The following is a 26,621-nucleotide window of genomic DNA, read 5'->3' as shown; positions in this document are numbered from 1 at the left end:
AGGTCAGAGCGGCAGTTATCTGAATGACAAAGCCATGGATGAGCTGTTCAGTGCATTCTGCTGAACCATACTTTTTTTAATCGGAGAAGCATTTTAATATATTTTAAAACGAGTATTTTGAATATGTCAGGATACTGGAAGTATGTATTTTATCCACCCTCCTCAAGAATCAAGCAAACCCAGGATCCTGAGACTAGATCTTTGAGGAAACATATTGCAACTTCCATTTCTTGCTTCAGGTACCTACACTGTCTAACTGCACACCAGTATGATAGTGCACGTGTTCTTATAAAACATCTATTGTCTAGCTTGGGCAGAAACTTACAGTTTTGTCTTAACACTATCAAGCCAGGACCTAAATCAGAAACTATACCTGATTCTGAAAGGGGACGCAACAGTCACATAATGCTTTTAAGAAAGCTTTATTTGTTAAATTTATATGAGCCTTCAAATGCTTAAGAATTGGTGACATCCTTTATTATGCACTTACTGCAATTTTACTATGTAGATCATCACCTTCCATATTACTGACCTCATTTTCTGCCTACACTTTCCAGACGTGAGGTGTAATTAATTTCTAAAGCAAAATCAGCGTTGATCAGTCTTAACTGTTTCATGAAATGATATTGCGAATTGTCCTCCATTTATGTGTGATTTAAAACCACAATCTCTTTGAAAATCTGCTGTAAAACCAAGTTAACAACCTCCAGACATGTAAATTGTTCCTCGTTTTCTAATAATGAGAATACTAAATAATGCCACTAAAAATACAAGAATTAGTAATGCCAGTGTTCTTAAGGAGTGACTCAGACTTTCGAGACTGTAATTTTTCATCTCCATGTTTCTGCTGTCTGCCTATTGCTAGCTTCAGAACAGAGCAAGCCTCTGCCCAACTCACCTCTCAGTATTGTTTATTGGCCTCTTGAAACTCGTCATTTGCACTAATTTCATTTTTTTTGCCAGCCATACAATATTTAGAACGGTGTGTATGCATCAAAAAATGTACAATACCGCCTGATGTAAATCCCATCTACTCTAAATCTCCTTTCTTACCTTCATCTGAATATCTACTTTTTCATTTGAATACCTCATTCATCTTGTATAGTTGGATCTCTGATAGAAGTCGCTCCATGGGGGTGGCAGGGATAATACTAATTCCAGAGGAGAAGGACGTCCTGAAGGACTGCTAATTTCGAAGAAATGGAAGGCAGTAACTCTAACCCCTCACGGCAATGGGTGCAGTAGGACTCGTTGTCAATGTCTGTGACCTCAGAAGTCTTTTTTGTCTCAAACAATTATGGGCTGAACAATGTGGCATTTAAGTGATGGATTTTCACTGACAATTTTGACTGAGGTGTCCCAAATCTGATCCTATTTTATTAATTTCCATCCATAGTTATTTTGATTTACTACTTTTGTCTCCTAAATATAAAGACTTTTATATCACTGATATTTCACTAAATGTAATTAGTTGGAAAGATGACATTTACTGTTGTCATGTACAGAGAAAAAAAGGTTTCCAATGTTTTGCAGCAAGAACTGTGAATCATGTAATAAAAGTATATAGTAACTGTCATTGAAGGCTGCACAAGAAATTTAAGAGAAGATGACAAAAGAGGAAGAGATATTGTTTGTACTTGCATTCTAGCACCTTTGATGCTGCTACTGAAATGTCTACCTGTTCATTTACAGCAAGGTGGCCTGGAGTTGGTCTTTAGTGAAAAATTAGTGCAACACTTGAGTATGTTTCTGGATTTGTAGCAGGAAGCTTTGAGGATTTGCTTAATATACACTTCATTTGCCAACCAGCAACATGCTTCCCCATCCAGAAGAGTTTTTTTACATTTTCCTCCCACTGTTTGGAGTCTGGTAACCAATGGGTGGATTGCAATTATCACAGCACATGGAGATGCAGACTGTCTTTTTATCTCTGCGTATATGTTATACCAATGCTTCTGAATTCAAACCCATTGAACATGAGCAGGGAATGCCAATTCCTTCATTCAGCTTGAAACTTGCGGCAAAACGAGTATTTATCTTCTTGATCCTTGGAGTATCCAGGAGTCCAGGGTTTTATAACAAACACAGGCTCCAAAACACGTTCAGAAATGTTCAAGTCAGTGAGCCAAGCCAATGGCACAACTTCAGTTCTTCAGTCTTTTGCAGCCTTTGAACAGCCAGAGCAATATAGCCTCTAAAAAACACTCCCATGTGACTCCTGCACCTATAGCTTTTGTTTTCAGTCATATAAGGGACTCTGTCAAGCCCAGCTCACTATTGGTTGATTGGCGAACTGTTGATGAGCGGAAGAGCCGCTGCCCTGGTTAAGATGACATTAATCCTTCCTTTCCCTTCCCACAGCTCCGGCTCAGGTGTACGACCTGTGAAGAGACTGCTCCCCCCTGAGAAAGCAGTGCCCCCCCAGCCAGGACCCACAGCAGAGGCTGTGATGGGACAGTTTTGGTCACTCCTGTTTTCATCAGTAATAGGAAATGAAAAGAGCTGACCATCAGTCAGTGTGAAAAACTTAGTTCTGCTGGTGTCATTGCCAGTTTTCACTCCTCCAACACCTTCTGAAGTCACCATCCTGCTCAGCCATAACCCCACAAAATCACCCCATTCCAGAGAAGCCATTATTTCAGTTATTCTTGTATCAGGAGCACAAAAATGTGTACAGGGCTGAGCTGCAGACGTATCTGTCCTGCTTATGTCGATGCTTAACATGCCTGCTGCTTTGCTAACATTCAAAACTGTGATCTGGCACTTAGTGCTTTTCAAGCTGTACAGGTGCAGGAGCACTCTTGTATGCCTGTTGTCTGAAAAGAGAGACAGAAGTTTATATATTTACTTTCCCAACACTATTTCTTGCTCTCCTTTCCCCATCTTTGCAGCAACTGAAATGTCACTCTCCCTCCTTTTGTCAGACCACTGCTTTTCTCAGGATGCACTCTACAAGCCTGTGTTTTCCTTCCTTACTCTAACCACATTTTTACAAGCACACTGAAACATCTGCCTTGAGGTTTTTCTGTTCTTCTCTTTGGCTCAATCTACCTGATAATGGCGTTTTAGCTTCTACCTCCCAGACTGCAGGGTCTTGAAGTACCAACTTCATTGCTTCTTTTCAAACAGAATTGCCCCCCATTTCAGGAGGGATGGGTGAAGAGATCTGGCTAGGAAAGAAGGGCATGGTGCAAGCTGTTTGTAGTTTGAGATCTCCATCTCCACTTATTTCTGGGCAGGGAGACATAGAATAAACTCTTTTCCTCTGAACTTTAATGGGCAGTAATGTATTTTGAGATGCTTTTATATTTTATTGTTGTCTTAAAAAAAGAATTTCTGGGAATTTATAGGTCCCAATCAGACCAAATTGACCATTTTTGCTCATTGTATGATAAGATGCCAAAATCTGACAAGCATTTTGAGGAAGAAGGACATTGCATGGTGCTTTTAACTGTTTATGTATGTGACTTGAAATACTATTTGAAAGAATGGATTTAGTTGGCCTGTATTACCTCACTGGTGGATTAGGGAGAGGAAAATTGTATCCACAGTATTCAAGATATGAAGGTAAGCAAAAACTGTGACATGTTTGAGAATTTTAATTTTTAAGTAATTGCCCTGTGGAGTTAGGAGTAGTACAACTCAAGGCTGTGTCTCAATGGAAGCAAATACAAGTTCTCCATCATTCTTGCCCATGAGAAATTCCATAATATTTTACAGTTTGATTTTATATTTTGACCTCGATTTTATATTTTGGCTTATTTCTGTAGTAAGAGTTTTTAATAAAAATCCCCATTCAGGCCTGTTTGGTAGTCCTGGACATTGACGGATGAGAGAACTTAAAAGTCACCCGTAACTTCAAGTTCTAACAGCCTGAGTACGTGATGGGAAATGAAGAACCTTTGGATCTCCAGCCTTATCCGTAGTATCAACTCCTTGTCTGGCTGTGTTCTCGTCGTATTGCTCCAGTGGAGAAATGGTCTAAGGAGCACCATTAGCTCTACCCGATCCAGTAGGTGCAAAGGGCGTGTGTCTAGTGATGCGCACAGCTGCATCCCATGGCAGTATTGCTGGGGGCTACCCCTTCCTGAGCTCCCCGCGTGCTGGTGAAAAGGGTGGTTGGGCAGAAGCACATGGAAAGTGAAGGGGCGAGGCTGTGGCTGAGGACAGATACGGTCTCTTGGTTGCCCCATGAGTTGCTACTGCTGTGGCTGCAGCACCGTGGGCAAGCAAGAACTCCTCCTGCCTGGCTGGGGTGGCCTTGTCGCCTGGCGCTGTGATGTGACAAGGCAGCCTGGCCCTCCTTGCCGGAGACACCTCTCTGCAGCCCGGCACAGCAAGGCGGGAGGCTCCGGGCTGGTGTGCGAGGGACGAGCTCCCTGCACCTCTCCCTGCTCCCGCGGCGGGGGAAGGCCTGAGCTCAGGGTCTCCACCTCCCTGGGGCAGAGCCGGGCGCCCCCGGAGCTGCCCGAATTGCCCCGCAGCCCCCTCCCGAAGGGCCGGGCAAAGGGACGCCGGGGCTGGGTGTCGGGGGGCAGGTGCCGCGTCCCCGGGCGCGCTCGCAGCCCCCCGGTCGCCCCGCGCAGCGCGGGGGGCAGCAGCGACCCCCGCGGCGCGACGGCGCGGCCCTCGCGGGGAGACGGGGCCGGGCAGCGCGACGGCCCGGGCGCTGAGGGGTGGCCGGGCCCCGGGCCGGGGGCGGCGGGCGGGGAAGCGGGGCGGGAGGCCGGGAGGGAAGGCGGAGGGCGGGCGGGAGGCGGGCGACGCCGGGCGGGGGAGCGGCAGCGGTGACGGCGGGCCGGGCGGCGTTGGCCGGCGGGGCACCGCGCTGCGCCGCCGCGCCTCTCCCCGGCGCCGCCGAGCGAAGCGGAGGTGAGCGGCGGCGGGCCGGGACCGGGGCGGGGAAGGAGCGGTGCGCGCCGGCGGGGCTTAGGCGGTGGGAACCCTGCGGGGTGCGAAGGCGCGGGGGGCGCGCCGCGGAGCCAGGCGGGTCGGGGCCGGTACCGGCAGCCGCCGGTGGCACTTGTGCCCGGCGTGGCGGGCTCGCCCCGCCCCCGGCGGCAGCGGCGGGCACTTAAGGGCGCTGCTGGTGGCGAAGGGGCGCTGCGGGGCGGCGGGCGGGAGCGCCGCTGCCTCGGGCGCGCTCCCCGGGTTCGCCCGGCGCTGCCCACGTGCTCGCGCGGCCGCCGGGGCTCGCTCTGAGCGCGGCTGCCGCGCTCCCGGGAGGTGGGGAGGGAAGGCGCGGAAGGTGCTCCCTCTGAGGGGTTTGCCGGCTGCGCTCCCGTTTAGCAGTCCTGAATGGCAGAAATACCTTTGGCTCCGGCGTGCCCGGTTGCTGATCTAGCTCGGTAACCGAGAGACTCCAGCGCCTCTTTGTAACGTGCGTTATTAAAGCCGGCTCTTTATTTCTGCGTGGGAAGTTTTTGCCAGCAGGAATGTCCTGAGAGTGGAGATGGGAGATAAAGTGTAAAGTAACTTGCCGTATTGGCTTCTGAATAAGGGAGCGTCTAAAATACAAGTTTGTGCTTCAGTTGGAGACTTCAGTGTTGGTTAGGTTAAAGCTTTAAAACATTGAATTGTGAGAGGAGAATTACTTGGAAGATGTTAGGACATTGTTTTGAAAATAAATGCTTACCAGTGAGAAGAAAAATGGAGTGTGATTATCATCTCAAAACATTCCAGTTTGAGTATCTCACTTTTGACTGTGACTGGGCTGATAAATACTTTCATTCTACGAGTATGTTGCAAAAACATTTGTTTATATACGTAGTTTAACCACCAGAATGTTTTGTGTGGTTTCTCTGATTATATGTACATGAGCGTTATATATTTTATACATTATTTTGTGTATCTTATATGTGCAGAGACTATAAAGATACTGTACGCTATATCTGCATTGTATAATGCATGCAGATAATTGTTTTATCTTGTGACTGATGTGTTTAAAATATGACGCCATATCATATCACTCAGAAAACCGGAAAATTAGATTTGTACCACAGACTAATATTATGGAATTTCTGCTTCAAATGTCATTTGAACAGTGGTATGCCTTTTACAGTGTGTGTATATTTGTTTTTAATATTGCAGATGCCTTTTGGTTGCAAGACTGCTGAAATGTTTTGAGGGCTGCCTCTCTTTTCCTAACCATGAACAGTTCAAAATCACCAGGGCTGGCTGGATTTGGAATCTTGAAAAACACGACCTGCCACACGGAGAAGAAGATTTCTGTTTTCTTTTCAATAATCTTCATGACGGTGGGAATTTTGTCCAACAGTCTTGCAATAGCAATTCTTATGAAGGCATATCAGCGATTTAGACAGAAATCAAAAGCCTCCTTTTTGCTTCTTGCTAGTGGTTTGGTCGTCACAGATCTCTTCGGCCACCTCATCAATGGAGCCATTGCAGTGTTTGTGTATGCATCGGATAAAGACTGGATTCGATTTAACCAGTCCAACATTCTTTGCAGTGTTTTTGGCATTTGCATGGTTTTCTTTGGTTTGTGCCCGCTCTTACTGGGCAGTGTGATGGCTGTTGAACGGTGCATTGGAGTCACTAAGCCAATATTTCACTCTACAAAAATGACTTCTAAACATGTGAAAATGATGTTGACTATGGTATGTCTGTTTGCTGTTCTTATAGCTTTGCTGCCTATTCTTAGGTTTAGAGCCTATCAAATTCAAGCATCGAGGACCTGGTGCTTCTATAAAACAGAACATGTTGAGGACTGGGAAGACAGATTTTATCTCTTACTTTTTTCTTGCCTTGGGTTACTGGCCCTTGCTATTTCATTCTTGTGCAATGCTGTCACAGGAGTTACCCTCTTAAGAGTCAAATTTAAAAGTCAACAAAGACAAGGCAGATCTCATCATTTTGAAATGATCATTCAGCTCTTGGCTATAATGTGTGTTTCTTGCATTTGCTGGAGTCCATTCCTGGTAAGAGCCTAATGTGTTTGCCAATTTTTAATGCACATCACTGTATAAAAGTTATACTTTTTTATCTCCAGGTTTTAAGGTGCTTTAGCTGTGGTAACAGCTGCATTCAATCTTCAATGTATTGATTTTACAGCATATTGCCCATAATGTATGTACCTATGCATCTGTAACAAAAGTGGTAATTATTCTCTGCTTCTGACCATATGCAAAATACATTGAATGAGCTAAATATGTAGGGACTGTGAGGACTGTATTTCCCGTGCTGTGAAGCAGACAGTGGTAGCAGAATGGTGGCTAGAATAAATCAGAGCAAATATTGAGCTTGTCCAAAAATTCAGTGAAATCTTGGAGTGGCAAGTCTGTTTAGTCTATACTGTGGTTCATATAATTTTTTATTTATGGTAGTCTGTTCGTTGTTATTATTGCGGTTTACTGCTACTTGTGAACTGTGTTGCAGAACATAACAGTTAAGAACGTAAAAATCCTCCACTCCATTAGCAGGGAATTAAGGGCTTTACTTTAGAGTCATGTTAAAAAACAGTGGTTGGCAGTGGGTTAAAATAAAAATTTGGTTTAGACCTAACCAAGCTGGGTTTGTAATCTGGACAGATGACTAGCAAAGCTGCTCTGTGCAGTTGGTGAGCTTTCTCAGCTGTCCTGGCTGTAACTTAGGACTGCTTGCTGGTAACTGCTGTGGCTCTTCCAAAGCAGTAAGTGTTGCTCATGTTAGCGTGTGCTCTGTCAGTGAGCAGGGTCAAAGGAAGCGGGATTATGATATGGGAAAGAATTTGACGGCTCCTGTTGTATGATGGCGTTATAAAGCTGGTATTAACTGTGACTCTTTTTACTGTAGTAAACTTGACGGAAGAAAATTTATTTTTTTACTAGGATGAGAGAGGTTAAGTCCCAAGTAGTATGAAATCTTAATTTGTTTCCTAGAAACAAGGTCTCATAGTTTTCCGCTGATATGAATGAGGAGCAATTTTGATTTGAGCTTACAAATATAGAAATTTAAATCTGCGATCTGAGTCAGATCTAGCTATATCTCATCTACTCACTGCCTGTGGTATAGTATAGAGTTACCTGAACTAGTTCTAAATTAGGTACTGATATTAGCCTAGCTGCAGCAGTTGGGTATATCTGGCAGGTAGCATTTAATTAATCCAGTATCGCAGACTTCAAGGAGAGAGTCCGGATATAAATCTCTGCATCACTGAAATGCACAAAAACTGTCTCACTTTTGTTCAACACACAGAGAATTTTTCTAGGCTTGCTCTGCAGCATAGTTTAAATTCATGCTGGCTTTTGTCAGTGTCATGGCTGTAGCGTATAGAGCGTAAACAAAGTCAGAACAGCATAGCAAGGTTTTGTAATGAACTTCCTTCCAGTTACTTCCAAACACCTTCTGAAATTTGTCTGGGGCAAGCCACAGAATGGTTTTCAAGAAAAGCAACTCAAATGATGGGTTTACTTTTCATGAAAAGACAGTATATTATCCTCTGGTGACATTTATTTTCAGATAAAATAACTGTCCTTAAAGGTTGGAATTAATTTGGTTTTTAAAAAGCCCTTGGGTGTCAAAAGAGCTACAGACTGTTTTAATTCAAAAGAGATACTTCATTTATTCAACATATGAAGGAATGCTAAATTGCAACTACTGTGGTTGTTTTTTCAGTGTTGGTAATTTTGTTACACCTTTCAATTTTTATTAATTATAAAACCATAATTTTAAAAATCCTGACAATCTTTAATGAAAGCACAGCACTACTTTTGTTAAAGTATTTAACTTCATCTAAGTTTTAGGTGACAATCAATTATTGTTCCAGCAGCAATTTTTTTTTTCAGAGCCTTTTCAGAGTTTGGCGTTTTCATCGCCTGGTGATACAGACCAGTGAATGACTTCTTGCTTAATTTTGTACATGGTAGTTTTCGGGACTGTGTTGCAGAGAGAGGGTGATACACAAGCAGTTCTGATTCATTGGGTGGCAAATCTGCCGGTGCTCTCTGTGCGTTCAGGCTCGTGACGCTTTGCTTCTGGATCTCTTTTGAAATGAGATGAGCTGAACTATCACCAAAATTAGCCTGGCAGTATGGAAAATAGTTCTGCCATATGGACAAATCTATGTTAGAAACGAGAAGTTAAAAAAAAAGTTAGTGTAAGGTAGGTTTTAGTTCCTGAAACAAAGTTTCAAGGAAGTGAACAATTAGTGTTTTAGCCAGAGAGTTCGGTAGTCTGGGAAATGCAATAGGACGGAGTCCTTGGTAGGTATTACCTTTCTTAGCTGTTGGATCGTTGAGTTTACATCAAAGTTAATTCTCTGAATTACCCAATCTTTGTTTCGATAGCATTCTGTTCACTGAATGCAAACAGAAATATAAGTGCAGTGTTAATTTAGCAAGTGTTATTGGACTGCAGTGGAGCATACAGATGCAGTGGAATAAAGTTTTGCCAGGAATGTACTGCTAAAATGCTACAATAGAGAGATCCAGGGTTTATCAAGGCGTATGATTTACGATGAATTGCTGGTCCAAATCTACTTGTCCGATTTATCTGAAACCTCTCAGGGCTTTTAATTTGTGAAATGAATGGTTTACATTCTATAATATAATCTGCATATACCAAAACAAGTATTTCTTGAAATAAATGTGAGCAGGTGTTTATAGGTGAAGTTACTTGGCAAAGTAGCTAAATACATGCTTGTTTTGCAATCATTTGCTTGTTTAATTTTTTCTCAAAGCTAAATTTAGAAGTCAGTGTCAATCTTTGAAATGTGAATTTTACCCATGTTCTCTATCCCAAAGAGCATAAAGAACAAAATGTTACATGAGAGTGAATTGCCTCGATATAAACCAAAGTGATTAGAAACCAAACAAACCTTTGGAAGAGAAAGCAGAGGGAGGTGATGCAGTTTATGCCACATGTGGTTTGCAGATACAAGAGTTTAGATTTATTTGGTGTGATTCTCCATCTGATGGGGGGTTTGCTTTGTTTATTTTTCTTCTGTTTTTAATCTAGTCTGGTGTTACATCAATTGTCATATGTGCATGGCTACCAAAATCAAGTCTATCCAATACTATAATTCAACTGCAGATTTACTTCACTATTAGATTTATTTTTTTTTTTTTCCCCAAGTGGACTTATATGTTCAGTCACTGTCCTGTGCTAAAAATCACCTTTAGATGACGTTAGAGGCACAAGACCCTGGATCATCCTTTATGGTGTCTGGTGTGGAACTGAACTTTGACTTCTGCACCTGCTCAGTGGTAGTGAACTTGTTTTGGTGCCTTTATATATGTGTGTAAATGTATATATATATATAACATTTAATATTATATATAATAATATATAATATTATAATCAATCACCACCTCTATTTTAAGACTCCTGGAGATCTGGAGTGTTTTTCAGAAGCAGAGCCCATGGCATGGCTCCTGTGGAGCTCTGCCTGGGGCTGTTGGACAGGGACTTCCTTCTGATTTCTTTTCTTCCTTCTGATTTCTTTTCTTCCTTCTGATTTCTTTCCTGAAGCTCCATCTCATCTGTTCCTCAAAAGTGAGCAGCTTTTTCAAGTTTTCTGCCACTGTGTGGGAATCTTTCCTTAATGAAGTACCAGAATGAGAGGTACTCCCTGCTTCTTCCCTTATGGGGGAACATTTATCTCCTTTTGAGGAGTTGAGAGCGGGAGGGAATTCACAAAAAAAGCAACAAGTGAAATTAAGGAGTTTTCTGATAATCTGTGTAGTCAATGATTTGCAGAGGCATGTTTTTTCTGACAGTCCAAATAATTTTGCTTTGTGATGGGTCATTCCAGGAAAATATGTTCCGAAGTTAGTAATACCAACTTCTCTGTGTCGTAAGTTATCTTTTTTCATCTTTGCTAGAGTCTTAGCCCTTTGCTAGGGATATGTGAATTTTGTTGGATAAATTTGGTCCCTAGGGGTTGGATTCCCAAAGCAAATAGTTGGGCTGGAGCATTTTGTGATAAGCATCTCTGATGAAATAGATTGTTATATAAAGCTGGTTTTTGGCTGTGACTTGACGTCTGGCCTGTCATGAAGCAGCTTGTTTTTGAAGCTGTGTTCGTATGAGCAAATTCTGACTTCAGTACATCAAATTCTGTGGGGCTCAAGGGATAAACATATTTTAAATTTTGTTTTTGGAGTAGCAAAGTGAACTCTCTGTAATTATGGACAGGAGGGCTTTATTTCAGAGTGAATTTATCTACGGGAACAAATTATGATATGGAGAAATGTCTAATCTTTTTTCATGTGTGGAACACAGTCTTAGCCTGAGAAAAATACTTTTACATTCAAATTATTCTTGTTAAGATCTTTTTCCATGCAGTTATCTGATTACTTTCATTCCAGTTTTACCTCCCCTCTACTGCAGAAAATAGCCACTCCTGGTTTTTTTGAAAGATCTCAGCTGTTTATTTCGTGTGATTAAATCAGCTCTTATTCAGTTGCTCTTTTTACTGCCTAGAGTAGTTTCTAGCAGTCTCTTCTCATGTAATCTCTTCCCTTTCCAATTTGTTACGCTAACTGCGTCTCTCTGAACTCGCTCTGACTTCTTGTCCTCAAATTGTCTCATGCAACAAGGCTTGATGGTTGGTTTTTGTGCACCTAGGGCTGCATCTAGCTTACAATTTGCTGAATCGCTCCAACCTAGAAGCTGCTGCAGCTGGTCTGAGTGGTCCTTTCAGTGAATATGCTGCCAGAGGAGGTGAGAAGGGCAGCAGTGCACTAACAGGGAGGCTCTTGGTGGAATACCCTTACCCCAGCCCACCCCACCCTGGTTGCTCCACCAGGTATTTTGGGTGCTGAGACAGGCTCACGGTTGGTATGTGCTGAAGGAGGTCAGTGGGTTGCAGATTTTACACTAACTAAATTCTAGGCCACGTAGTTGCATACAGTATAAGGTACTTTGTTGTACAAGGCAATCCTCTGTGCATCTCATTTTAGTCTTTTTGTATGTGTAGTCATGTATATACATGCACAGTGACACTTTGCCAGGAGTTCATACCCATGTTACCCTTGAAGCGTCTCCCTCCATTCCTGTTTTCTGTATTCTTTAATAAGCGGGCAGTTTAAATTTCTGTTATACTGCCTTATGCTTATATGTGCAGTGGGCATCATGTATATGAGCTCATTGCTTTATTAATGCTGTTTGTATGCCTTCAAATATTGCTGGTTGTATTGTCCCTACAACAAAATAGTTACTTAAAAATTTGTCCCTTCTCTTGTGCTCTCGTGACGGATGATTTTCATAATCAGAAAATGCAGCTAAGGAGAAGCAGACACAAGATGTCCCAAGATGCAGATCCTTGCTTTGCCAGTGAGGCCCTTGTCGCCATGTACAGTACAGCCACCCCAGATCTCATGGGTGGCTGCTCTGCAGAAGCGTATTCTCTTACACTAGCAAAACATGTTGTTAGTCAAAGCTGCAGCCTCCGTGAGCTCGTTGTGCCTGCATAGGCACTGTCAACAAGGAGAGTGATCTTTTCTTTTGAAAAAGAATAAATTAGGCTTTCAATTTCCAGTCATCTGTTTCTGAAGACTGAAGGAGATACTCTTAGACATGTTTAGCTAACCTTGCAGCTTTGAATGCTATTGTAAAATTTACTTTCACAGGGGAAAAACACACTTTGTCTTTTTCAAGATTCAGATTTTAAGGAAGATAATCAATGATAATGACTATGTTTGTGCTGGCTTTTGTCATTGAATTCTTGTCATGTTTTGCTACAACGGTTGTCTGTTGACACTGTACAGAGATGGGATGTATTGTCAGAGTAAAGAAGATGTGGTTCGAGTTGGGTCTGGGCTACACTTCGCACCCTGCCTGCGGCAGGCTGGCGGGCACAGGAGAAGTGACCTACTGCAGGACCTCCACGGGAATGCCCGTTGGTCGTTGTCATTGCATCTTTTGGGCCGGATGCAAACCCATCTCAGGAGCCCACTTCTGCCACAAAGGTTTTAATAAATGAACTAATTTCATAGGGAAAGGAAAAAAGCTCTTTGCTAGCAGAAGGCCTGCTAGATACGCCTCTTTATGTCTAGTCCGAAGCATCAATACGGTAACGGTTATTGTCGACTGCAGGTTGTTATTTCTCTTCCAGGCCTTGTTGTGTCAGAAGAGGTCAGATCAGGAGCAGCTGTTTGACTGAATAAAATGCTCCCTGAGTTCCTCTGGAAAGAAAAAAAAATCTCCTATGAGTTTGCTTGTCTTTCAAACTACACTAGAAAAAGGGCTCTCACTCTCGCTCATATCATGGCCTTTTAATTGCTTGCCGAGTTTCTCAATACATCCGTTAACACTGTGCAAATTCAATTACTATTCTTGCTTGAGTTCCTCTGAATGAGCTTCTGATACTCAAGGTTCAATCGCTGAAATGTTAGTGTCATTCCTAATATTATGGCCCAAAAGATATTTTGGAATAAATACCTGATTTTAGGGGTTAAGAGGAAAGAGAACACTTATTTTGATTGAAGTTTTTGTTAGTCTCAAGGCAGAAGTGTCTTTTTAGCTTAGTTTCCTGCGGAGTACAGTTTAAGCAGCAAGTCAGACAATTCGAGCGTGCTTTTGTGTGTCACCATGAAAATACTCCATGGAAAAAAATTGCAGGTGTTTGCAGAGAGAGAATAACAAAGTTTAATACAATGCATTTAAAAATTCAATCCACCTATTCAGATGTGTTTCTATGCTACTAGAAACCCTTGGATAAGATGTTTTCTTTCTCCCCCTCTACTCCGCTCTCATGATACCCCGCCTGGAGTACCGCATTTAGCTATGGGGCCCCCAGCGTAAAAAAGACATGGACCTGTTGGAGTGGGTCCAGAGGAGGGCCACAAAGATGATCAGGGGGCTGGAGCACCTCTCCTATGAGGACAGGCTGAGAGAGTTGAGGTTGTTCAGCCTGCAGAAGAGAAGGCTCCAGGGAGACCTTATAGCAGCCTTCCAGTACTTAAAGGGGGCACACAGGAAAGATGAGGAGGGACTCTTTTATCAGGGTGTGTAGTGATAGGACGAGGGGTAACGGTTTTAAACTGAAAGAGGGTAGATTAAGATTAGATATTAGGAAGAAATTCTTTACTGTGAGGGTGGTGAGGCACTGGAACAGGTTGCCCAAAGAAGCTGTGGATGCCCCATCCCTGGAAGTGTTCAAGGCCAGGCTGGATGGGGCTTTGAGCAACCTGGTCTAGTGGAAGGTGTCCCTGCCCATGGCAGGGGGGTTGGAACTAGAGGATCTTTAAGGTACCTTCCAACGCAAACCATTCTATTATTCTATGATTCTATGTTCATGCCTTTTTTTAGTATTGGTTGTAGAAATCTTTCTTTTATTTTGGATTCTTAAGAGACACAGCTGGCAAATTTCCACCAGGTTAGATGAGAAATGGAATGAGCATCATTTTAGAGTATAGCCACATAAAATGATACTGAATTTCAAAGGTACTGTTTCAGTGTTCAGAATTGGTCTGTTCCTATTTTCATCTTTTACAGTTTGTAGAGATCTTACAGGCCTTAGTCTTTCTGAGAAATATGAATCATTTTAAAAAAATGTCTTTAAGTGTGGGCCAGGGCGTAGTTTATCATAGAGTGCTTAGAAACTCTATATTAATTGTGGCTATATTTGTAATTCAAGTGTTTACCTCCCTCTCACAGAAGTCAGGGAGTTGAGCAGCTGAGATACTGTCTCAACAGGAAAGAAGTTCTGGAGAAGAAATGGACGGTGATCAGCATATTGTCCTGCAGTAATGGTATGAACCAGGGAAGGAAGAAGAGCTGAGATTGACAGATTGTCCTTTACCAGAGGCTTTTGGGGAAGCATAATTATAGTTTTTGTTATCTGTGTTTACTTGTGCTGTTTGGAAAAACTTATATAAAGCCTTTTTCTGAAAATGCAGTGCCATCAGAATGCAATGAGATTGGTTTGTTCTGGAGAGAAAAAGTAGGGAAGGCAGGTTTCCAGTCATGTGAGAACATTGCATTTTCAAAACAATGTGGTCCTGTTTTTCTTTCAAAATTGCTTGCTGCTTGATTTTTACGTTTATATTATATATATGGAATTAAACCATAAAGATCTATAAATTGAAACACAATATTTTGTTCCAAATAGATGTCAGTGACTTTCACTGAAAATTCTGATTTTTTTTCAATTTTGAAGTTGACATCTCAGAAAATCAAGTTCTGAAAACTTCAGCCAAATAAATTTGCCATTCATAACCTCCCCTTATTTATTCAGTTGGTAAAGTTTTTGGATTCTGTGCTTGATATTAAACAGTAAGTCAATTTGACATACATTCCAATTTTATTTGATAGAAGAGAATTCTTCCTATTTCCTAGATATTACACTTATTCAGGCCTTTCTTGCTTGAAAATATCATACACTGCATAACCATTTTTGGAAAATGTCATACACGGCATAACCATTTTTGGATGGTTATTTTAGGAAAGCTCTCTTTCCTGACTATCTAAAGACTTTAAATGGTAAACTTGCTGAAAAGTCTCAGGGACAAATACACTCAAATGGAACAACTCCAGAAAGTTCCTTCATCCGCACCAGGTATAACATGACAGACATCCGGGTGTGATATACATTCATATATTCTGTGAGATATTTATTATGGTATTAATTCATTATCTTAAGTTTTACATGGTGATTATAAATGCTTTCTAGCAGAAGCTACTTGTCTCAATAGTAGTATAGAATCAGTTCATGTCTGAGAGTGCACAGTATTTGGATCCTCTTCTGGGGAATATGCTGTTTAGATTTAAAACAGAGCAGTAATTCCTATTTCATATGCTTTTAAGACTTAAATTTTAAATTAAAATATTCAGAAATTGCTGAATTGCAGTTTGGGTTACAAGCTCCCTGAGGAAGGAAGGTGCCTGTTTACTGTGTGTGTGCACAGTGCCCAGCAGAACAGGAGCACGATCCCGTCGTGAGTTCTGTGTATGTGCTTTTAGAAATAGTAATGGTTGGGTAGCATAACATTGCAGAAAGGGTTTACACCAGGAGTTACAGTAAAGTTTTAGTAATTGCGACTCATTCTTTTGGATTCATTCTCATATCCAATGAGGTGTAATAGCTGAGCAGCTGAATGAACCTGAGCCATGTTGTAGGTAATATACTGTCTCTTGCTGAAGAACTGCTCTTACCTACTCCAGACAGAGCAGGGAGTGGAGAGCAGCTCATGAGCTCACTTTTAGCTCCTCTTTTTAATGAGCCATGTGAAGACCTCATTCGGAGACGCATGCCGAAGGGCGGGTTTGAATGGCATTGGAGTTGTGTTTCTGCATGATTTCCTGAAGAAGGCTGAAGATGAGCCTTTGTGTGAGGGATGTCCTGAACTGAGGTTTTAAAGACAATTAGGCCTCAATACTAAACTCACAGAAACCAAAGGTTGCTTTGTCATTGGAAAAATGGAAGTTAATGACTGATTTCCAGCTGGTCCCCTACTTGCTGTTCCGGACCTGTGTGCTGCCAGCTGCCTCAGGTGGCTTGAACCCTGCGTAAGCTGGCTGTGCATGGGCTGCACGGCCACCCCAAAGTTACGGGAGTGAGGGAAGATGTAAAGGATGTAGTGAGTCTGCCCGTGAGCAACCTCGTCACCCATGTTATGACCAACATCAGGACGTGAGGATGTGGGGAGGAAGACTCTTGTGCTGGTGGGGATGTGGCCAGCTGTGTTCCTGTCTGCCTCACTGCATGGAAAGGTGTTAAAACAGAAGGTGAAGCAGGGAGGAGGTGAGGATCCATGTAAGTGGTAGCAATTTGTTTTAGAATTTACAGTTCATTAGTGAGTTGAAAATAAAATTGAAGCCACTTTTTACCAGGAGTGCGCGTTTGCAGAAGTAGTGAGAAATAAATCACTCGTAAATGGAGATTTGATTTTTCTCTTCCCTCGTCCACCTAAAAGGTGGTCCAACTGCACAGCAGTCCCTTATTTGCCAACATTAAAGAAAAAAATAATTGCAAATTATATATTCCAACTTGATAAATATATTGCTAATTCATTAGCCTTGATATTTCCATTCATAGCTTCTTAGTGTACTTCTCTGGAATGAAATATAGAATAAGTCACTTTAATAAAGGTGATTTTGTAAAAAATAACATGAAAGGAACTCATCACATCTTCCTTTGCCTCCAGCCAGATGTGCAAATGCTGCGAATCAGATAGCACCAAGTCATTAGGTGACTATGACTCCAATCCATCTTTAAAAAGATTTCATTTTCCTCCACTGTGTATGTTGCATACATGGTAAACATAAACGTACATAAAATATAATTACAAATTAATATATCTTTTTTTTTTTCCTCCTTATTTTCCCCCTACACCCATGTAATAAACACCATGATTTCTCAGATAATTAAACTGAAGGTCTGACTCCATTGGTAGACAATAGAGAAGGTTCTTCAATTTTTTAGACCTGTTGTTACTTGAGGTCTTGCAGGCTCAGTCACACATCAAAGCCATCTGCATTCCTGAATTCTAGAAGAGGTGAAAAGGCCACTATATATCATGACTGACTCACTGTGAAATTCTTCTCCCTTCTTTTAACACTTCTAATATGTATGGATATCTCTGGATTCAGTGGTATTTGCCCTGAAAGCCTGCATGTATGTGCCATTCCTCTGAAATCAGGGAGTGACCTGTCCAAGGAACCCTTAGAGAATTCAGCCTAATTCTTGGATTCTTAGACAAAAGTAACAAATCTGAGAGAATTGAAAAAATGGCCAGGTAAGAATTGGCAGATCATGCATTCCCTATAGAAGAACATTTTCTTGCTCTCAAAGATCTAAGTGGAAGATTTGCCTCTGGTTGCTGAATCTATATTGTATCTCTCCTCAGACATGTAAATACAGTGGAGGATGACTTTAGTAATGAAGCAGCATGAACATGGTGATGTTTGAAAAGACAGTTCACTTCTAAGCTATTGATTTGATCCCGTGCATAACAGTAATTAAATGATGAATTAATTCTATAATTATGGACCTTTGCAGCTCCTTTTTCCTCCAGGTTGTCTGTACATTGTCTCTTTTTTTCTGTATTCAGACAGTTCTTTTCCTCCCCAGTATTATGTGTTATTTGTGATTCTTTGGGTATTTGTAGAGTATTAGTGAGAGAAGTTCTAGTGCTCCTGAATCAATGAGAATATTTATTTAAGCAATAAAGATGTGATTGTTTTCCAAATGAGTGTGAAAACCTGAAAAGGCAAAGCAATAAAAGAGAAGTTATAGGCCATTTCCAGGGTTTGAAGCTTTACCCAACTGACCCTAATTGAAGAATAAATGGATCCTGAATATGTATAGTCCTTACATCCCTAAATACTTATTTATTTGAATCGTTTGTGTTTCTCAGGATGGTCCTTATTATGCAGTATTAGAAATACTCTATTGTTTTCTGGTCCCAAGAGGTCTAGCAGTTGTCCTGTAAAGTTTCTCTCAGCATTGCTGGGTAAAGAATATTTTAATTTTATCTGTAAAATTAATTTTTTTGTACAAGAGATTTTTGTTATAGGCCTTGTTGTTAGGCAGCAATACATTCCTCGCTGTATGGAAACAGGCTTTCTTGTAACTTTAAAACATGTAGCTCAGGAAACAGGTTGTTTATTTGACTTTGGTATGGACACTATGTCTTTTCATTATCAAGTGAGTCATCTACTGTTTTCAATGCTAAAATCTTCTTATCCATATCCATTCTGCTTTCCTTTCAAATGAGTTAATAAATTAAGCTGTGAGAGTAATTACATTGCCAGCTAGTTGAACCAAAGTATTTCTAATTTTGAGGGGGAGGAAAGGAAAGAAGGAAAAAGGACTGTCAGTCCAAGATAGAAATACCTGGATTCTTTTTGAGAAACAGAGAGAGGTGGCCTGGAATGCTTCATTCAAGCCCAACCTGAATTTATGTTACTGCAAAACAGATGCAAATAGGTAGTGTCTAAGGGGAAAGTTGACAGAAAATAAAAGCTTCACTTTCATTTAATGTTTGCAAGCTTATGCACACACAAAAAATCCTTCTGTTTATGAGGCTTACTTCATAATTGCATTCCTGCCTTATATAGAGCATGATAATGCCAAAGGCAGTTAATAAAATATAAATAGTGAATATAACGTTGTGGCACTTTACTTTTTTTCAGTAATTTTGACAAATTCTTGCATACATAAAAATCTCATTTCAAATGACATTTCCAAATGTTTGTTCAGAAAGTGTGTTGCCATACATAAATATTTTGCATAAAGCTGTAAAAACACAGATGGTGAAAATGTCACACTTGACTCTAACGGCACAGTAACGGAGTGCAATAGACTGTGAGTCCTCTGCAGACCTGAGCCTGCGTGAGGAGAGCAGAAAGCTCAGAAGAACTGAACAGCCTCAGCGAGAAGGGATCACACGGCGAGGTCAGACAGAGCTGAGCTGCTGGCTGGCAAACACCCAGAGCCTTAATTTAGTGTCATGGCTGCAGTGTCGTATATATGCTGCTGCACTGCAGTCCTTTCTTTGGCGCTCAGTTGATGTGAGATCTGCCCTACCAATTCAGAGGGGTGCTTGGGCATACCGTTTCAAAGCTTTGATCTTGCCAACGTGAGAAAAGGCACATGTCCTGAGTGGTACCCTGTTCATGAAGCAGCATCATCGGCTGGTAAGAAATTGCCTGGTCACAGAATCAACTATGTCTGAGAAAGGAATATTAGAAACTATTTTCATTTGCTTCATGGAAAATGTTGTGTTCTTCTGTTTTCTCTGTACTTTTTTGACTTTTATCACAGCGGTAGTGCTTTGGGAACACCTCTGAGCTCTGAGTGCCTTTAGCTTTACAATACCTCCAAAAGGTTTACGCAGCTCCATTTTAAGGGGGGTAAATATGGAGCACATGGAGGCTAAATAAACTTCTACAAAATGTTTTTGCAACCTCAGCTACCTCTGGTCATCCAAATCTTTTCTGTCTGTTTCTCATTTGGGTTCCGCGTTTCCCGAGAGAGACTGCAGCCCTGATTGATAGGGAAAAAGTCTTTCTCAGACTAGCTGCCTTTAACAGGATAATAAGTAAACTTGCATGTTTAAGGATGCATATCATGGCAGGTGTTAGTTACCATCCTTGATTTACCTGTTTTGGACTAGAACTTGATTTCGGGAGGTAGACACAGATTTTTTCCCAACTGAATAGTGAGCCAGTGGATCCATTGTTAATTTTTAGTGGCATTATTATTTTTTCACAGAAGTGTACATGAGAGGAAAGGGTACTCCCTTATTTTGCTGCTACTTGTCAAGAGCTGATCCTGCAAAACTTTAGACATGGAAGTATTACATATCCCCTTAAAAGTACCCTCTGGACTTTAATGTGGAGGAAAACTTGTTAATGCATTTTGTCTTCTCCAATTCCTTTTTAAATACACATTTTTTATAAAATCACTGTGCTCTGTTAAAATTTACTTGCTAGGCCAAATGATCATCTGGTATATAAAAGTTGAAAGTATGGTTCGTGTTTTTCTTTTAAAAAGGGAAAGGAAAACTTTAGGGGAAAAGCATGTTGCAGATCTATAACATAAGCATTATGTGGCATAAGTAGTACAGTGTGTGTACTAACATTTTGATGGCAGAAGTGGTGTGCTACATATTTTTCTTGGAAGCCCTTACTTTTAAATGGACTTATATAGAATCACATAAAAAATCAAATGAAGCATACTCAACTGTTGCAACAAATGCTTGGTTTATATACTGCAATATCTATATCGCAATGATATAGGCAATTTGCTGTCAGTGTTTCTTTTCTAATGGCTGTTCTTAGGGGATATAAAGTGGTACATAAAATATGAAGATAGATATATTTTGATTTCCCTCTCCCCCTTTTTTGCAAACATTTTTCTTACAGTTTGTGTTTATAGAGTACTACAAAATATCATCTTCTATCAGCTCTTACCTATAGCAGACTGCAGCTTCTTTGTAGCACGTATGAATAATGGAAGTTCCAAAAACTTCTGGAAATTCAAAATAATTATGTATTTTTTGTTTCCATGGAGTGGGACATAATCAGTAGAATACTGCCTTGAGTCCTGTGTGGTTTAGGAGAAGGGGATATGCACCTCTGGATTCGACACAGGCATCAGTGGCAAAATGTAAGTACTCTGCAAATACTGAAAAAAACACGGACTTTCTTCCATGAATGGAAATTCTCAGAAGTGCTTGTAATGAAATGCAAAGGAAGAGGAAGAGGTTTGGGAGGGTCTGCAAGGTTCCCACAGGGAAGTGGAGCCTGAAGGCTGAGCTACAGAGGAAGAGAATTTCTGATATTTGTCTGCTCTGCTTTCCATGTCAATCTCTTGGTGACTGGTTTTTATCCAGCTTCCTGAAGTCAAGGATAGAACCTGGATTTAGAGCCTATGTGCTGAAATGCATCAAAGTAGCATTACAGTTTGTCTTATTTCCTAACTAGCTGTAAAGTCTGCTTCTTGTTTTGATTGGCTGTCCTTGAGTACTAACAGGAATGTGACTAAGCAGCACTGCCATTTAGCTTATTAGTTGTTCTCATATAATTGAGATCCAATTGGAAGGGAAATTAAAGTCATGCTGTTTATATTTGGAGAGTGGTGTGAAGCTTTGGAGCAATTTTTTTCAGTTTGTTGCACTGAGCTTTGTCCCTAAAGGAAATGGCAATTCTCTGATGCTATCTGCTAGATGCGAAATTGTAGAAGTCAAAATTTCAAAATGTTTTCAAAACTTTTCCATCAGACGTTCTGGATCTTGCAAAGTGAGCTTTGGTTTTAGTGAAGCCTAAAATTGGACAAAAAGGATGGAGAAGTTTAATGTATTGTGTCAAGTCCTTGCTTGACACAAATTTGATTTCTCTGTATTTATTTTTAGGGACAGGGAATTCTCAGGTCTTTTCTTAAACCATCAAGGACTAATATGAGTCAGAGTAATTTTATATCTTACAAGCAGGCAGCCTTGGTTTAAAAAGTCACTTTTACAGTTATGCTTTTATGGTTACTTTCCTAAAGAAAATTTGAGTTGTATTAGTTACATCATGTGATACTTTAATTTTTTTGCAAACCAGGGAGACATACTACAGCTGTGTTCATATAAACATTGTATAACTCAGCAAAATGCTACTTGGATTTTTACATTTCTCAATATGTTAGAAAATGTCATGAGTTACGTTTATTATTTACCAGCTGGGGATTAATTTTTTGAGTCATACTGCTGAATCTGCATGAATATTAAATTCAGTTGTGGCGATCAAAGGCAACTAGATACGATGCAATCGTGTTGCCTCTTTTTGCTTCCCCACTTGTGTACTGCTGGCTACAGAGGACAAAATTCCTTCATTATACTAACCTGATGGACCTACAGGGAAGGAAAAAAAAGTCTTTGAATTGGTTTCTTGACTTTGAACTAATTATGGAACAGTATTAGTCAAATAAGAAGAAGTGTCCTTTCTGAGCCGGTGACTTGTGCCAGTTCAGTGACACGACTTTCTTGCACCTAGGGAGCAAATACAGACTGTTGGCGTGTTTTGCTTCAGTGAAATCCTTTATTAAACAGCTGGTAGCATATTAGGCCTTTTTATCATTTATGATTTCAAACTGACTTTGGAATAGTATTTTAAGAATTTAAATTTAGATTAAAAAATTGACCATGAAAACGTGATAGAAATAATAATTTATATTGACCACACTCCATTCTACAGCTCTTCAGCTGGAGTTTAGAGTCTTGTTCTAGAAATCATCAGATGACTTTAGAAAGGCTCCAGTAGCCAGGACATGGTCTCCTCTTTGCCCTGTCTTTGCATGCAGTTGGCTTTAGTTGCTTGCAGTTTTCTTATGTGTTTTCTCAGAAGACATGGAAGAGCTCCCAGTACAGTGCAGGCTGTTTGGAGCAGTGAGAAGCTATCTCACTTCGTACTCAAGAGACAATGCAATGGTAACATGTCTGTCACTACTGCTGCTCTGCCACAAGTGTTTTAGGATAAAAATGCTCATGCTTGGGGTTGGACTGAGATTCTCTGTCTTAGTCCAGGCCTATATGGAAATCTCAGCCTCTCAGAACTTCAGAAAGTTGGGATATCATTTTATGTTGGTTTTAGTGATACAAGAAAGGAAACATGGTTTAATTTCTGCATATCACTCCCAAATAATAGAAGTAGTACGGCTAGAAAGGTCTTGTTTTATGAAACAAAATTTGTAGATAATGTAGATTTTATCTTATTATTTCCAATACAGGGATTCACAGCTGAGTTGCTTAAGAATTTAGCTAGGTACATAAGCTCTACTTGCTACTTGTGAGTTCAGATATATTATTTTTTGTGTGTCCAGGATTCAGAAGAGGTAACTTAAATGCTCTGAATGAAGCTTCTCCAAGTATCAGTATCCATAAAATTATGTATCATATCTCCTTGTTGTCGTGATTTACTTTATCTAAATCCATAATCAAAACAGAGGTACTTTATGTTGATCCAGCAAGTTGAACAGCAAACGAATAGATTCACTTAGAGGTGATTACTACTAAATGGAAAGGAATGTCACAAGTTTGCTAGGTAACACGCGAGAAAATAATACAGTTTTCCAAAATCTGGATGGAGCTGCTTTTCCTAGATGGCAACACCTACTGCTTCCTCTTCTGGGCATGAAATTGCATTGGATTTGGCATTTATTAAGTTTGCAGAATGCGGGAGAAGAACAAACGGAATTTTGAAGTACATCAAGAAGCAGATGAGGAAGCTATATGTCTGTATTAAGTCAAGCATGCGGTATATTGGATGAGGACATTGGTCTATGAGCTCTGTTGTGCTGTCATTTGCTGCCCAGTCCTGCTTGCATGAGTAAGGAGTATTCTGTCTGAGTTTGGCTTGTGGTATTAGACCTCTAATAAATAAAATGTAGGACTGTCCTGAGAAAACATCCTGTGCAGAAGCCAAAGGAGTTGTCCAAGTTTGGGTGGGCTGCTGATGTCAGAGAGGAATGTGCCCCACGGTTGTGGGGTGAAAAGCAGATTCAGGGAACTGACTTCTAGGTGTTTGTGTTGGCTCGGTGCTCAGACATTCCTCCTCCTCCTTGCACCGGTTCCCAGCTGTGCTTCTGCCAGTCTTACCAGCTTCCTTAGGAATGTTCCTAGGGGCTCTCTTCGTTGCTCCCATAGATGTCCATACAGAAAAGCTTGATCAAATGCTTAATCAAACTAGTACAGTCTCCTTTTATGTGTTCACTCTGTTCCACTCAAGTTTATATTCAGATGTGGTGACCTGCAAGCTATAGGTAGGGCCTAGGAATACAGAGAAGCATTTAAAAAGGAGTAAAATAGGTTTACTGGAATCTTGAGCGGTAGTTTTCTCTCTTCATTCATTATTATTTTTTATTTTTTATTTTTTTTTTACAATGTGTCTTTGTGAAAATACGACCCTCTGCACTCGGACAGACTGACCCTAACTCTCATCACCCAATAAATCAGTGTACTCATAGCATCAGTTGTAAAATATCCCGTTTCTTAGTTAAATAACTGTATCGCTAAAGGCTTTGGAACTGAAAGCCTTACAATGTTTCATCTTTCTACCAAAAAAGTCTTCATGTGCTTTTAGCATTAATAATAGAGAGAGATAATTTACCATCCTGTGGCAGATTCCTGGCTTTGCAGAGTCAGACTTTCTTCACACAGGAACTCAGGTTACAAAACCTCAGTGGCAGAAAGCCTGTAAAGGAGGGCTCTGCCGGGCAGGAGCCCCAGCGGCGTGTGTTTCACTAGGGCTGGTGTTTCACAGCCTACGTTGCAGCTCTGCAAAGCGGGGAGGCCAGCCACAACTTACTGGGCTGGTGTAGCTCTTGGGTATCCTCTGCCCGAAGCAGTCCTGCTGAGCTATACTGGAAGACTGATGCCTCCACCCATGTGAAACTATTGGCTCCGGCAGTGGTGTTGCTGGTGGAGGTCTGTCCATGTGCAGCACCTCCACAGGTGAATGAAACCCTCTGTGTCTCCACTGGCAAGAGAAGGGGTATTGGTGGCCTTTGTCACCATGGCTTAAATTTTCCTAGAAACCTCTAAACCCTCTGGTGTCAATAAATTATGTTCTGTTGCAGCTTAAAACGTGTGAATCTTCTTGATGAAATCAAGGTGCTATATTCCTGTTGCAGACTTTAATTTGGAAAATATGAAAAAATAAATACCTTTCATAAAAATGTTCTGATCTACCAGTGGCCTTTATCCTTGAAAAAATCCATCTCTGGAACAGTCTTGGCATGCTTTGTTAGCTCAAATTCTGGATAAGTTTTTATTCCTTGCTCAACTTAATCCTGGTTTTGGAGGGTATTCTCTGGCTGGTTGTCATCCTCTGCTCAAGGTTCAGCAGAAGTAGTTCAACAGAGACACGTGTACATCCTATGTAAAACATTAGAGGATTTCTAGGATGATAAATGTTACATACCTGGAAATATTTACTTTGCAACTGGGATGCATTGATGCTGTGAAGGTGTGAAGATGAGAGAGAATGTTGAAATGATTTCACTCATTTACATGCTCTCTTGGTGTATTTTTTTGATGTATAATTTTAAAATGTTCCATTTTCAGGTGACAATGGCCAGAATTGGGATAAATGAGAGTCGTTCAAAGGAGACCTGTGAAACAATACTTTTCGCTCTCCGAATGGCAACGTGGAATCAGATTTTAGATCCCTGGGTGTACATTCTTCTCCGGAAAGCCGTACTTAAAAACCTGTATAAGATCACAAGGGGATGTTGTGGCATGCATATCATAAACTTACACATGTGGGAACTCAGCTCCATCAAGAATTCTTTGAAGGTTGCAGCAATATCTGAGTCACCAGTAAGTTCCAAACAAATAAACCTACAGCCGCTCAGCTCTACGGGACAATAAAGTTAAACACAGTGTATGAAGAGATGATGGAGGCAACGCTCATACACGGGCAATACCTTAAAATGAATTCCAAGGCTCAGTGGTTTGGCATTTGTTTTAAATTGTGAGTGGTTTGCTCTTGTTGCTTACCGGTTTGATATTGCTACTCCAAAAGATGCACTTGAATGTTTTAATTCACTTTAGAATACATCCCTTCCAAAACTGGTAGTAGAATGATAAATCATCCTGTATTTCTCTCTTCTAGGTACTAAAGTGAACAGGGTTCCTCATAATACTCCCCACCAAATGCTTTACCTTAGCAGGCTTCTGAAGAACGCATGCAAGTGCGAAAGTGATCTCCAAGGTGATTTTTAAAAGGGGTAGATTTTTTCTACCAGTGATAACCCCAGATCCTTTGCAGAGTCACTGCTTCCTAGGGTAATGTCCACCATCCTTTCCGTAAGGGTATTCTTTGCTTCTAGGCATTGAATTTTCCAATTGGATATATAAAAGACATTTTGCTTGTGCCCAGCTTATTAAATGGTCCAGTTTGCTTGGTTCATTGACTTGACCTCTTAATTATTTACTGTTCCATGAATTTTTGGGAGAGCTGCAAACTTCATCAGTGTCGGTGTTCCTTTCAAATCACTGACAAAACATGAGGTTCCCTGTGGGAGCACAGAAGCAGATCAGCTCAGCTTGCCTACAGTTACATTTTCAGATCTATCGGTGAGTTTTCAGTCCTTTCAACAAATTTTGTTGAAACTAACAGGCATAAAGCTGTGGTTAGTCTGTAAAAAGAGTAGTTTCTTTTTTTCCCCCAAACTGAAGGAAGTTTCTTGA

General features: G+C 40.9%; 1 protein-coding gene across 1 annotated transcript; it reads left to right on the top strand.

Annotated features, from left to right (window-relative positions):
• Nucleotides 1-6,149: 6,149 nt before the first annotated feature.
• Nucleotides 6,150-25,937, top strand: PTGFR (prostaglandin F receptor). Its single transcript, XM_050901298.1, has 2 exons — nt 6,150-6,938; nt 25,494-25,937. Exons 1-2 carry the CDS (start codon nt 6,150-6,152, stop codon nt 25,797-25,799), a joined length of 1,095 nt encoding a protein of 364 aa, XP_050757255.1. The 3' UTR covers nt 25,800-25,937.
• The last annotated feature ends 684 nt before the right edge of the window (nt 25,938-26,621 follow it).

The sequence above is a fragment of the Gymnogyps californianus genome, chromosome 8 (genome assembly GCF_018139145.2).
Source record: "Gymnogyps californianus isolate 813 chromosome 8, ASM1813914v2, whole genome shotgun sequence".
Lineage (NCBI taxonomy): Eukaryota > Metazoa > Chordata > Aves > Accipitriformes > Cathartidae > Gymnogyps > Gymnogyps californianus.
Note: the sequence above shows the minus strand (reverse complement) of the source record. Positions and strands in the feature narration are given on the sequence as shown.

What these genes read in the sequence shown, in the direction of transcription:
- PTGFR (XM_050901298.1), top strand. Translation starts at nt 6,150, where the DNA reads ATGAACAGTTCAAAATCACCAGGGCTGGCTGGATTTGGAATCTTGAAA. An exon ending in TTTGCTGGAGTCCATTCCTG is followed by an intron (nt 6,939 to 25,493) that starts GTAAGAGCCTAA and finishes TTCCATTTTCAG; the next exon opens with GTGACAATGGCCAGAATTGG.